Source organism: Toxorhynchites rutilus, chromosome 1 (assembly GCF_029784135.1).
Source record: "Toxorhynchites rutilus septentrionalis strain SRP chromosome 1, ASM2978413v1, whole genome shotgun sequence".
NCBI lineage: Eukaryota > Metazoa > Arthropoda > Insecta > Diptera > Culicidae > Toxorhynchites > Toxorhynchites rutilus.
Genome location: NC_073744.1, coordinates 99943241 through 99955802, shown reverse-complemented (window position 1 = coordinate 99955802; position 12562 = coordinate 99943241). Strand labels below are relative to the sequence as shown.

The window sequence follows — 12562 nt, the reverse complement described above, 5'->3', positions numbered from 1 at the left end:
TCAGCCTCTTGAATCTCCCGAAGATATCGAAGCAACAGTCAGCTCTATTCAAACTGCAGTTATTCAGGCTCGCCAAAACCACATCCCAGAAACGATTCAGGTGAGTGACTCTGTTCAAATTGATTCCATTACTAAACATTTGATTAGGCTTCGGAACCTCTATCGAAGGCAGTACCAACGTACTGTTATTCGATAGAGGAAACGACAGTATAATCAGTTAACCAAGGTTATCCAGGCCAGAATGATTGATCTCCGTAACAAAAAATTCGCAAAAGATATTAGTAAACTTCCGAATAACTCCAAGCCTTTTTGGAGGCTCGCTAAAATTCTCAAGACCAAGTCTAATCCTATTCCTCCTCTTCTTCAACCTGACAATTCAGAACGATTGATAACACCTGCCGAAAAGGCTAATGCAATTGGCAACCATTTCGCTAGTTCACACAATCTTGGCCAGAACATTACAAGTCCATTTGAAGCTTCGGCGAATGATACTGTAAGGGCTATTGACAATATCCATTCTGTACCTCAAGAGAGTGAAATCATCTCGACTGCAGAGGTTATCTCGGTTATACGCTCGTTGAAGAATATGAAGGCCCCCGGCTTCGACAGTATATTTAACATTGAGTTGAAACATCTTAGTAACAACTTATATGAAATTATGACTTCTGTCTTCAACAGATGTCTATCACTTGGCTACTTCCCCTCGAGTTGGAAGTTGGCAAAAGTGATCCCGATACTAAAACCCGGAAAAGATCCTTCTTCTTCAAAGAGCTATCGACCAATTAGCCTTCTCCCAGCATTTTCGAAAGTATTCGAAAAAATTATATTAACGCGCATTCTTGCTTTTGCAGATGAGCACAATATATTTTTGGATGAGCAGTTTGGATTCCGAAAAGGTCACTCTACAATTCACCAGCTTCGTAGAGTATACAATATAATCAGACGAAACAAGTCAGTTTCAAAATCATCTGCCATGGCACTTCTTGATGTTGAAAAAGCATTTGATAATGTTTGGCATAATGGTCTCATTTACAAGCTTCAGAACTTTGGTTTTCCTACATACTTGATAAAAATTATAAAAAATTATCTTTCTGATAGAGCGTTCAATGTTTCTATAAACAATATTTCATCAGAGAAATTCATTGTGAATGCAGGTGTTCCTCAAGGATCCATCTTGGGACCAATTCTTTTCAATATCTACACTTCATGCTTGGTTTTAAAGTCTGTGTTAGGGAACATTTTTCGATGAGAACAAAAGTCCCCCTACTTTCATGTATTTGCAATGCCGATTTCCCCAAAGCTGCTTGGTTTTGATGGCTGTGTTAGGGAAACCGTAAATCGGGCCAATCAGAACGATGCAGTTAGGGCGTTTAGATAACGCCTAATATTTTACAGTTATTCAATTGTTTATCTAATGAAAAACAACATTTTGTTAGTTGCGATAGATGCGTAGAAATATTCCCTATCAAGTGATGCAAACATCTCTCCTATCCAGTAAGAAATGTTCGAGCTATAAGCATTCGAAATCTTTCATTTTTTCCTGCATGTTCTGTGTTTAGGTTTTCATTTTACCCTCCATATATTCCGGTTATACGTAGTCCCACGTCAAAACGGCAAATGGTTTTAAAAGTTATAGTTTCTGCAGCAAATTATTTATTGTGCATTCGTCTACATTCGAATTAAAGGTAAAACCTTGTAAAATTATATAGATTTCAATTTATAATTTTTCTCATTGATTTTTAAAGAGGTAAGCGGCCACAGGAGGTTACTCAGCTGGAGGTGCTGGAACCGGGTTTTGTGCCGCTTAAAGATAATTAACTGCCACATCCGCAGCAACCGGCCTGGGAGGAACCATTCGTGCCCGAGGAATGATATTTGGTCTCACTCCGTAAGCATTGTTGATCTGCTGAACGACAATTCTGCGAGCTTTTTCCAACCGATCGGTGTTATTGTTGCGGAAACAGCCGAGTTGATATAGATAGAGCAACACTCCTACGAAAACTACCGTTAAACATCTTGCCGGAGACGAGTATAGATATAAAGGTCGGACTCGATTATATGTGATTCGATTATATACAATTTTGGACTCGATTATATACAGCTTGGAAAAAAAAATTTTCTACCTTATTTCAAGAAGGAAAGGAGAGCCTTTCAGCGTTAAGGTGAAGTTTAAGTGGCTATTACATGTGCAGTGGGGTAAAAATCGGGATTTTTTAAGATATTGCTTGAATTTTCACCAGGAATTGTTTAGATCGATATTGCAGCCAAATAATGAAAGATAGAAGTTGGGCGTCAAAGAACGAATTGTAGAGCGGTTAAAGAACTTCAATTTAATTGTTGCAAAACAATGTAGTTCAATTTAAAATTTTAGGATAAAATTAATAATAACACAATAAAAATTATTAACTTTGAAGTTTTTCACTTCCAAAATGTTATTAACATCCACTAATTGAGTTGTTCCACTACTAATCCTGTACTAATTTTTCTCATCTTGCAAATGAAATCATCAAAATTGTCTTCCTTAGCGTACTTTTTAATGTAGAGCCAGTTTGAAGCAACAGAGTCCGAAACAAAAAAAAACTATCTCTTCTCTGTTCTATAACTCTGTCATTGTTGAAATTCGAAAATATGCGTAGGAGTATTTTTTTTCATCAAATATAATCGTCTATCACCTCCTAAGACAATCTGGAAAAATTATTTTTTTTCGTGTGAGAAAGGTGTTTTCTGACTTAAAGGGGATGAATCAAAAATCAAATTCCTCTTTTATTTTCAAAAATCGAAAAATACATGTAAAAAAAACAAATAAAAAAAAAATTTGACTCGATTATATACAGTGAACAGAAATCAAAAACTGTATATAATCGAGTCCGCGCTGTACCACGGTCATCAGGATTCACACCCGACACAAGGTAAAGAAAATGTCCAACCAGTCACGGTTTTCTTGCTTCTCGACCACAATATTAGGAAACCTTCTAGCCGGGCAGCGCCCGCCTCCGCAACTGTCGCAGGTTGTGCTTTAAGTGTTCCAACAGCGGTAATGGCAGTGGCAGTGCCCGAGGGTACATTTGATGAAGCAGCTGCTGATGGTGAAGTTTCCGCGCCCACTCCAATCGCAGGTGATGATGGCATTGGAGAGCTTGCACTGTTTGGTATCGTGGATTGACTAGATGATCCTTGATTGACAGGTGTTGGCGCTGATCCGGGATCGCCCCATTCGAAGTTATCGAAGCTGGAATGCTACCGGCTGATGGCATTGGCGAGAGGTATGGGTAGTATGCTAGGTTCGACAAAGTATGTGCGAATATTGGATTTGGAGGGATGTTAGCTGCTGATAGATTGGCGGAGGGCTCTACATTGGTGAAGCTGTCATTGCAAGTTTGCTGGGGCACTTGGAATCAATGTTGGTGGATTGGTCTGTCCATTAGATATCACATTGATTTGAGTTTGCTGACCTTCATAATGGCGGATCTAATATAATGCTATCTTTTCTTCCCGATGTGCGGAAATGCGAATAGTGCTGTTACATTTAAGAAAGAAACAAATGACAATCTTACATTTTTTTTTTTTAGAATATCCTCCTCAGATGGACTCTCATTTGCAAATTTTGTTTTTGAATTGATCTTTTTGTACACAAATGCGATAGAGCGCACCAGATCTAAACAGTGCCCTTTAGGAATTTAGTAAATATCATTACCTCCAGAGATGCCAGCAGAAGGTCTTCGTCGAAAATATGAAATGTTGATGTGTATAAATACCTGCCAGCTACCTTTGTAATCGTGAGAATAGTAAAGTGATGTTTGAAAAACTGCAGGGAATTGAGTCAAGACATATAGAAAAGAAATACGATAGCCCTGTAGACTGCAACAGAATAGAGTCTCCGATAAAAATTTAATATCAGTAAAATTGCGAACTTGTCTGCAAATTTGGCATCCTTGCAATGATGATAAACAAATTTCGAAATAATTCGAAGACGAACGGATTGATAAATGTGCTTAATCGAAGTCGAACGGGTTACAAAATGCATTATTTTGCCAATTTCAACCCGTTCGGGATCCGAGAATTCCTTAATATTTTCCTTCGTTGATCGTATTGTTGTGAACCTATTCACGTTGGAGAGCATATTCGAACATATTCGTTGGCCGAGGCATTTTGATGTAATGTAATACTTTACTATTTTTGAAAGCATAGGCAGCCGTGGCAGTGTTCCGAGCTCTGCAATACAATTTTCTTACCCAATGTTAAAGTTGCTTAAACTTACATTATACACCCATTAAACGTAAAAATAATAATTGTATTGATATCAATAAAATTTTATTCTATTGATTTTCATGACATGAAACGCTATGACTAAGGAATAACATTTTATTGAGTAGTTTTTATAGCTGTTTCGACGATGTTGTCTGGCATCAGTGTCGAAAAAATAACGAATTTCACCAAACAAACAAAACCATGGTCGAAGATTGGAAAATGAAAATTTAACTTTCAGAGCACTTGCTCGAGTTTTGATGGGAAGTGTGCGAAAACGATCATTTTCTTCACACTGTTTCGCAAAATTATAGATTTTCGGGCGAGTGATGAGGGAGGGACATGAAAGAAATGAGCGCCATTGTGGCTAGCTTCCACTTTAACCTTAATATAGAGAAAACATATTGGAAACGGAAAAAGTAATTTTCTTTTATAATTTTTAGTTTGTGTTTAATTCAACCCAATGCGAATTTTAATTGGACTAACAACACCTACACTATACTATATGTAGAGCATATGGGAAGTCACTTTTTCTAATATTTCTTCACTTCTACAATTTTTCTCGCCGCTTAACCAAACGACCCGTTCTCGAGCGGAAAAACAGCTTGATTTTTGAAAATTGAAATAAATCGTTTCACATATCAAGTAATTTTCACCACAACACAAAATTTACACTTACACTTGTGATCATTTTTTCACAATACACGATCGGCCATTGATATGAAATTACACGAAGCAACATTTCGGTGGGAGCAAAAGCGCCCCCTATGTATTTGCAATGTTTCTTCTTATTTTCCTTTGTTTACGGAGACTTTAAATCTAACGATTCAATCGTCTCCGATTTTCTTTTCTACTATTTTTATTATTCTAGTTTCAAATGTTCTATATTTTCCTGTAAAGTCCTGTTTCTTTCAAAAATTCAATTAAGTTATTCTCCTGAATGTCATCATTACTCAATATGTCCCTTAGGTTTTTTCCAATATTAATCCTAATTCTAGCATCCTTCGTATGTTGACAATCCAGTAGTAAGTGACTTACAGAGATAGGAGCCTCGTTGCAAGAGCATTGAGGGTTTTCTTTATTTCTTTGAAAAAGATATGTATGAGTGACCTTTGTATGGCCGATTCGAAGACGGGTGAGAAGCCGTCTTTCCTTACTGTTGTTTCTGTCATGCCATGGAAGAGTGGTATTTTTAATTTTTTGAAGAAAAGTTGGTCTGTTGTTTCTCCAGGCTATGTTCCAACTTTGGTGGATCTGCTGTTTTACCCAAAGTTTCGCATCGGAGCGAGGAATGGGTACATTAGGGGGTTCTTGAATTCTGCCCCTACCGGCTAATTTGTCGGCGACAATATTTCCAGGAATTCCGGTATCACCGGGAATCCAACAGAAGGTAATATTTTTATCTGAGGCAGCTTCTTCTATTGCAATGATCCATGGGTGAAGGTTTTTACCTTTTCGAAGAGCCCGGAGACAGCTCGCGGGATCATAAAACAGAACAATAGGAAGAGAATCATGTGTGCACTCTTGGGTAGCGATTAGAAGCGAAAATGCTTCTGCGCTAAAAATAGTGCATTGTGGAGGAAGCGAGAAACTACCAGTATATCGGTTTTCAAAAATACCGCAACCGACACCATCAGTGCTTAGTGTACTTGATGTTCAAACTGGAATTTTGTTACTACGAGGTGATTGAAACAGACCTTCACTTTTGATGGGAGATCTTCTGCACGAACTTCCTTGAGTAAATCAAGGTTAACATTCGGCGGTTTTACTTTCCAATTCCTTTCCATGACCGTCAAATGTACACATATATCGGGAAGATTCTAATTCGTGTGTTCTTTGAATTGGTCCTTTGCCCGAGATATTAATGTAACATCATGGTCACGGTCAGGAATTGAAAGGTAACGAATAGCTCTATTTGATACAATCTTCGTAACGAGTCGATCAAATGGTAGTTGCCCACTCTCTGCCATAACAGCGAGGGTAGGACTTGTAACGAAGGCACCAATGGCTATCTTTATTGCCTTGTTATATACCGGTTCGATCGTTTTTAGTGGTTTTTCACCACCTCGGCTGAAGATGCTTACTCCATAGAGAATTTTTGGTATTAACCAAGCATTTATTATCCGTAAAAGAGATTTCCTATGTCCCAAAGCTAGATTGCCAGAAATCGCCTTCAATAGATTCAATCTATTGCGGGCATCTTTTTTGACCATCTGAGCATGTGGTTTAAAAATCAGTCTCTTATCAAAAGTTACTCCAAGTATTTTGAGAGTTTTGACTGAGGGAATTTGGGTTTCGAAAATTTTAGGGTTGGAAACTTTGAAGTGAGCTTTGGGATTACATATATGCAGAAGTTTTGATTTTTCGGGGATATATCGAAACCAGCCCCGTTTTGAACAGAATCAATCGCTTTCTGAAGTCTTTTGACGTAGGACTACGTCTTACATTTCTATACCGGGGTGTAAAATCAAAGTTTCGAAAACGAAAGCGTTACGCCGGAGACCGAGATTTTGAGCGTTAATAGCTCCTAAACAACTGAACGAAATGGTATGATAAACACTTCATTCGATAGATAAAATGTCTACGCGTTCTATACTTGTTTCAATAGTCTTAAAATTGCTTTCAAAACAGGCTATTGAAATCACCAATCGGTATATAAGCGAGCGCCGCTCGGAAATCCACTTAGTTCTAATTGAACAGCGATTGGAGCATGTTGTCGCTGTTGTGGTGAAGCTCTTCGTTTATCATGAAAGCGCGAATGAACGGTGTCTCTAAGAGCCTGTCAGAAGGGCCAGAAGGGAATCCATCAGGAGGAGAGTGATGCCACAAACTGTTCCCCGGGAAGATCTCGAAGCAGCCGCTACAAACACACACACATACACGCACGGAATTCTTTCCATTTGGATGCCATTCAGCATCGAGAATGATCCGGAAAATAATCTGCCAGTTCCTCTGGGAATTTAAAAATACATTCATGTGAAAGAGTTTATTTGAATGTTTTCTATCCATGTAACATTGTGACCAAATATGTTTCAATCAAGTGCTATTAACAGATGGTTATCGAGTTAGCATTAACCACTGGTGGGCTTCCAGTATCGAGGAAAATGTGGAAATATCTAATCGTTACTGAAAATAATCTGCCAATTCCTCTGGGAATTTAAAAATACATTCATGTGAAGGAGTTTATTTGAAAGTTTTCTATCCATGTAACACTGTGACCAAATACATTTGGTTTTGTGATTTTTCAATCAATCGCAATTAACAGAATAGCTTCTGAAGATTATTCTTCCCCATCAGTAGAATATTTCCGTATCCAATATTGTATGCGCCCGCAATCGATTATTGCTCAGTCGCCGAAAGTTCCGAGCTCAGAAAGTTCATTCCCCTCTAGTTTGCCTTCCAAATTGCCATCGTAAACCATGCCTTCTCTCGATTCAATCACGCACAAAAAGCATACTTAAGCGATATTCTGGTGGTGAGACGCATTCATTTTTCGTGAGGACATCGACAAGACAACATCGTTGCTGAGGGTGCTGGACGGCGAAGGATCGAGATCTGCCCTGAAACGCAGGCAGTTTGTTTGAACCTGTGAGGGAGCACAGAGAAGCCGATCCTTCAGGAGAAGAGAAGGTGACCATCGAAGCAGCCGCTACACACACATATACACGCACGGAATTCTTACCGTTTGGATGCCATTCAGCATCGAGAAAGATCCGGAAAATAATCTGCCAGTTCCTCTGGGAATTTAAAAATACATTCATGTGAAAGAATTTATTTGAATGTTTTCTATCTATGTAACACTGTGACCAAATATGTTTCAATCAAGTGCTATTAACAGATGGTTATCGAGTTAGCATAAACCACTGGTGGGCTTCCAGTATCGAGGAAAATGTGGTAATATCTAATCGTTACTGAAAATAATCTGCCAGTTCCTCTGGGAATTTAAAATTACATTCAAGTGAAAGAGTTTATTTTAATGTTTTCTATCCATGTAACACTGTGACCAAATACATTTGGTTTTGTGATTTTTCAATCAATCGCAATTAACAGAATAGCTTCTGAAGATTATTCTTCCCTATCAGTAGAATATTTCCGTATCCAATATTGGATGCATAAAACCTTTTGCATCCAACGTAACACTCTCGTTTTCGAAGTCCCCCAAATATTCATTCATTCAGAATGAATTCAGATTCAAATTCAAACAAATGATCTCTAAATCAACGATAGTCCTACGTCACCCTTGCGGTTATACCATAGATATAACCCACTTCCTGTTTTTCTTGTTGCTGATGCAGTGACGCTAACTGAAACTAGCACAATGTCGCTAGTACTAGCACAATGTCGCATAGACAAGAATTTTTACATTTTCCGGATTTTTTGCAAAAAGGGACTGCATAATAATTATGAAGAGGGTTGGCGATACAACCGAGCCTTGGGGAATTCCCCTTTCTTGGATTTTCAATGAAGATTTTGTGTTGTTGACTATGGCTCTGAGTTCTATTTTCTAGGAAACTTTTCACATAGAAACCTAGTCTTCCACGGATCACCCAGTCGAAGAGACTCTTCAATACTGGATATCTCCATGCTGATCAAATGCTTTACTTAGATAAAGTGATGCCACATCTGCGTGGTGATCTTTCTCAAATAACGTCATGTACAATAGCCTGTAGATCTTCGAGGTGATCTTCTGTGCATTTTCCCGCACGAAAAGCGAACTGTCTTGGATCGAGCAGCTTATTAGACTCTAAAAAGGTCTTTAGGCGTCGATTTACTATCCTTTCTAGAACTTTTCCAACACAACTCAAAAGAGTCGAAAATTGTATAGAAGATGTTGGTTTTGACTACGTCTTTCATTTCTGTACCGGGGTGTTAGTTCAAAGTTTCTAAAACGAGAGAGTGACGCTGGACTGCAAGGTTTTGAACGTTAATACCTCTTTACCGGCTGGATGGAGTGGTATAATAATCACTTCATCCAAGAGATAAAATGTCAACGAATTATATGATTGTCACTTATCGGTTCAAAAGCTTAAAAATTGCTTTGAAAGCAAGCTATTGAAATCATAACAATCTTGCTGGTGATGCTTGGTGATCGCAATGTGTTCCCGAACACGGTCACAAAATATAGGCACATGAAGAAACCGTGATTTGTTTTGCTCGCTTGCATGAGTGTTTGGGCATTGAGCTTCGTATTACGGAATGGAGGAGTAGGCATGACAATATGGGGTTGCAGTAGAAATGAACACACTTTTAAAATCAAAATTATAAATGAGAATTAATTTTCCCAAACCAAATTAGTACTCTATGTAAATGAAAATCACTTTTGCTTGCAAGTAGTGAAAAAATATCATGCAAAAATTGTGTCTCTAGATAATTTTATATTATAATGTTATGTTCTGGTGAGAATATCTGAAAAATCTGATAATCGTTTAAATTAGGGTCATAACGATGTACATCTAATAGGTAAATAACACCAAGAAAAAAATTTCATACAAATTTTAGCAATTTAAAACTGCTTTAAGAGCGACTAATCTGATAGAGAATAGCTGGTCTCATACAAACTAATGTCGTATCCAGATGACACCATTCCACCGTCAACGCGAAAAGCAGACATACGCAAGGCGTGAGTACTTTCACTCGCATCGGTTTCTGTTCTGCTTTCGCATGGAACAGTCATGAAAAATTGTTTGCGTATGAATGCGTCCGAGCGAAGTAATATTCGCACCCATTTACGCATTCGGCTTGGTGTTCCCGTGATGTAATCCAATAGCATCAGTTTGGCTTGGTGTTCCCGTGATGTAATCCAATAGCATTTGGATCCAAAAATGGTCCAGTCGGTAATTTTTCCGATCATAGAGAACAAACTCATTGCACCACTGATACGCTCAAAATATTTCAAAAATCCAAATATTTGTCGAGTTGTTATCCAATCACTTTTAGATCGGAACCAATGGCGGAGAGGTCGAGAGAGAACGCGGTTTTGGTCATAGAATACGTCAACGGCGATCGCTTCATAAGTTTTCCAACCAGTGCTTTAAACAATCTTTGGTTTTTAAATTACAACATACGAATCAACAAATTAGAAGAATAAAAAAAATTGATTGTTCTATTGTACATACCTTTCAATTCATCGACAACAGACATGCTTTCATTGCTAGACAACGTATTTCCAGTATCAGAATTCTTTTGTTTTGAGCCTGTTTGTTGTGAAGGAACGTCATTTCGAATGGCTGAATTTTGTGCGATATCGTCTAAAGATTTCTGGATGCAATCACCTGAAAATATACATGAGGGTAAAAAAGTATTTAATGAAAGTCATAGCCGGAAAATTACTTCATTTAATTAAACAAAGTTAAGATAATTTAATCACAGTTGTTATCAATAACCTATTACAATGCAAATTGATTCGTTTTTGAGCAAACTAATAGCAAATTCGTTTTTAAAACTGAGTTAGTGCCAAACTGACTCTGTAATAGAGATGGGCAAACCGTTCACGAACGGTACGAAAGAACAAGTTCACCGAAAAGAGTGAACGAGCGGTCATTCTTTTTTAAGGAAAGGTAGTTCTCCCCACGAACTGATTGCGAGCGAACGGTTTGTGAACGAACTGATTCCGTAAGAACGGTTTGCGAGTGAACTGATTGAGAGTGAACCGTTTGCGAATGAACTGTATGGGAAAGAACTGATTGAGAGTGAACTGTTTGAGAACGAAGTATTTGCGGGCAAATTGTTTGTGAACGAACGAGTGCAGCTGAACTGATTTGCGCTGGACGGAATCAATAGAACGATTATGCTTGTAAGAAAAATAAAACGATATTGTTATTTACGAGCAAAATGCATATAACGCAGGGTTTATTTTGTTGATGTATACTCAATTTTGGTTTAAACATTGAATTAGATTTTCGTAGTTTTAAAACCGAAGCTATATATTTTCAATTTCATGTATTTTTTTGAATTCCGCGAATCATATTCTTCCTGATCATCAGAAAAAAAATCTGGGGGAAGCTGGGGCGTTGCATGAATTAGGTAAACATGAAATCTTCTAGTGAGGGCAAATTGAGCAAAAAGGTTTTTCGTTGCTTTCAATCCATTGCATGGCCTATTGCGTGTACGAGTTATCGTAATTGTTTGTACGATTGATTGTGAGTGAAGATCGCTGCTGATTTTTTTCTCTGAATGAACATTATGAAAAATGTTCTTACATGGAACCTATGTGTTGTCCAAACAGAAAATATGAAAAATTGCACATATTTTGTGCGCATCAAATGTCGGCCGATAACCATGTTTTCACATACAGTTTGCGACTTTTAAAGAAGAAGCAGCTCATCTTTCCCCACTAAATTTCAAAAATATGAATTCAACGATATCAATTAATAGCTGTCTATTGATGTTGGGTTTCAGCTAACATTCTATGTTTTTCTTAATATAACTGGACGAAAGAGCGAAAGAACGGTTCAAAAGAACTGATTCACTTATATGAACGGTTAGTGACTGAACCGTTCATCAAAGTGAACTGTTTTGCCCATCTCTAGAAGCTGCACCGAACACCTCTCAACAAACAGATCATCGTAGCTAGATCATTTTCGACCCGCGCTAGTACATCCAATGCATCCGGGACAGCGCAGCCTGTCAAAACGACTCATTCGCGTTCGATGAACACTCTCATCCTTTTCCCCTACCAAAACAACTTCGACATCTGAAACTGTCTCGGAAGAAACGAAAAATGCAGCTACTCACAACTATTTTATTTATAATCGATTCGATTCAGACACCGATTCCGACGACCAAAACGTCACCTATACCATAGCCGAACGTAGTCTCACTCGCAACGCCTCCCGAAAACCGCAAATCGGGCTAGCTAGTTCACTCAACCACCAATGGACAGTTGCCCACCAATCCGGTCGTTATTCCGGAACTAAGTACCTGTATGATTTCAATTGAAAACGAGATTTATGTTTGGTTCTTGTTAATTTTGTTTTGTGGATTTGTGTTATTGTTTTTAACCGCCGGAAAATAAAACGTGAGTGGGGCTTTGTCTCTGAGCCGTCGTAATGTAGAACTGATGGTGCTACGAATTACTGGCGTGGACAACGACGGCAAGGATAAGGCGCTCCCTACCGTACCATTCCCCATTCGTAAGTTGACAGAGAATTTGAAGGTGCACTCTCCGAAGGTGGCTGTGCGAAATTACACGCTGGAAATCCCCCTAACAAGAAACAGGCAGAGAGACTACTGGAACTGACCAATCTAGCGCACGAAACTGAGGTGAGGAGAATAAAGCGACGAACCGACCCGACCACTTTCGAGGATACTTCGACGA

The 12562-nt window shown here is 38.4% G+C and overlaps 1 protein-coding gene across 3 annotated transcripts in view; it reads right to left on the bottom strand.

Annotated features, from left to right (window-relative positions):
• Positions 1–12562, bottom strand: part of LOC129761600 (dentin sialophosphoprotein-like) — a 257335-nt gene that overhangs the window by 57902 nt on the left and 186871 nt on the right. For all 3 annotated transcript variants that reach the window (XM_055759356.1, XM_055759393.1, XM_055759441.1), the window contains exon 7: positions 10362–10517. In XM_055759356.1, coding sequence (XP_055615331.1) covers positions 10362–10517 — 156 coding nt within the window. The remainder of the gene's footprint in view (positions 1–10361; positions 10518–12562) is intronic.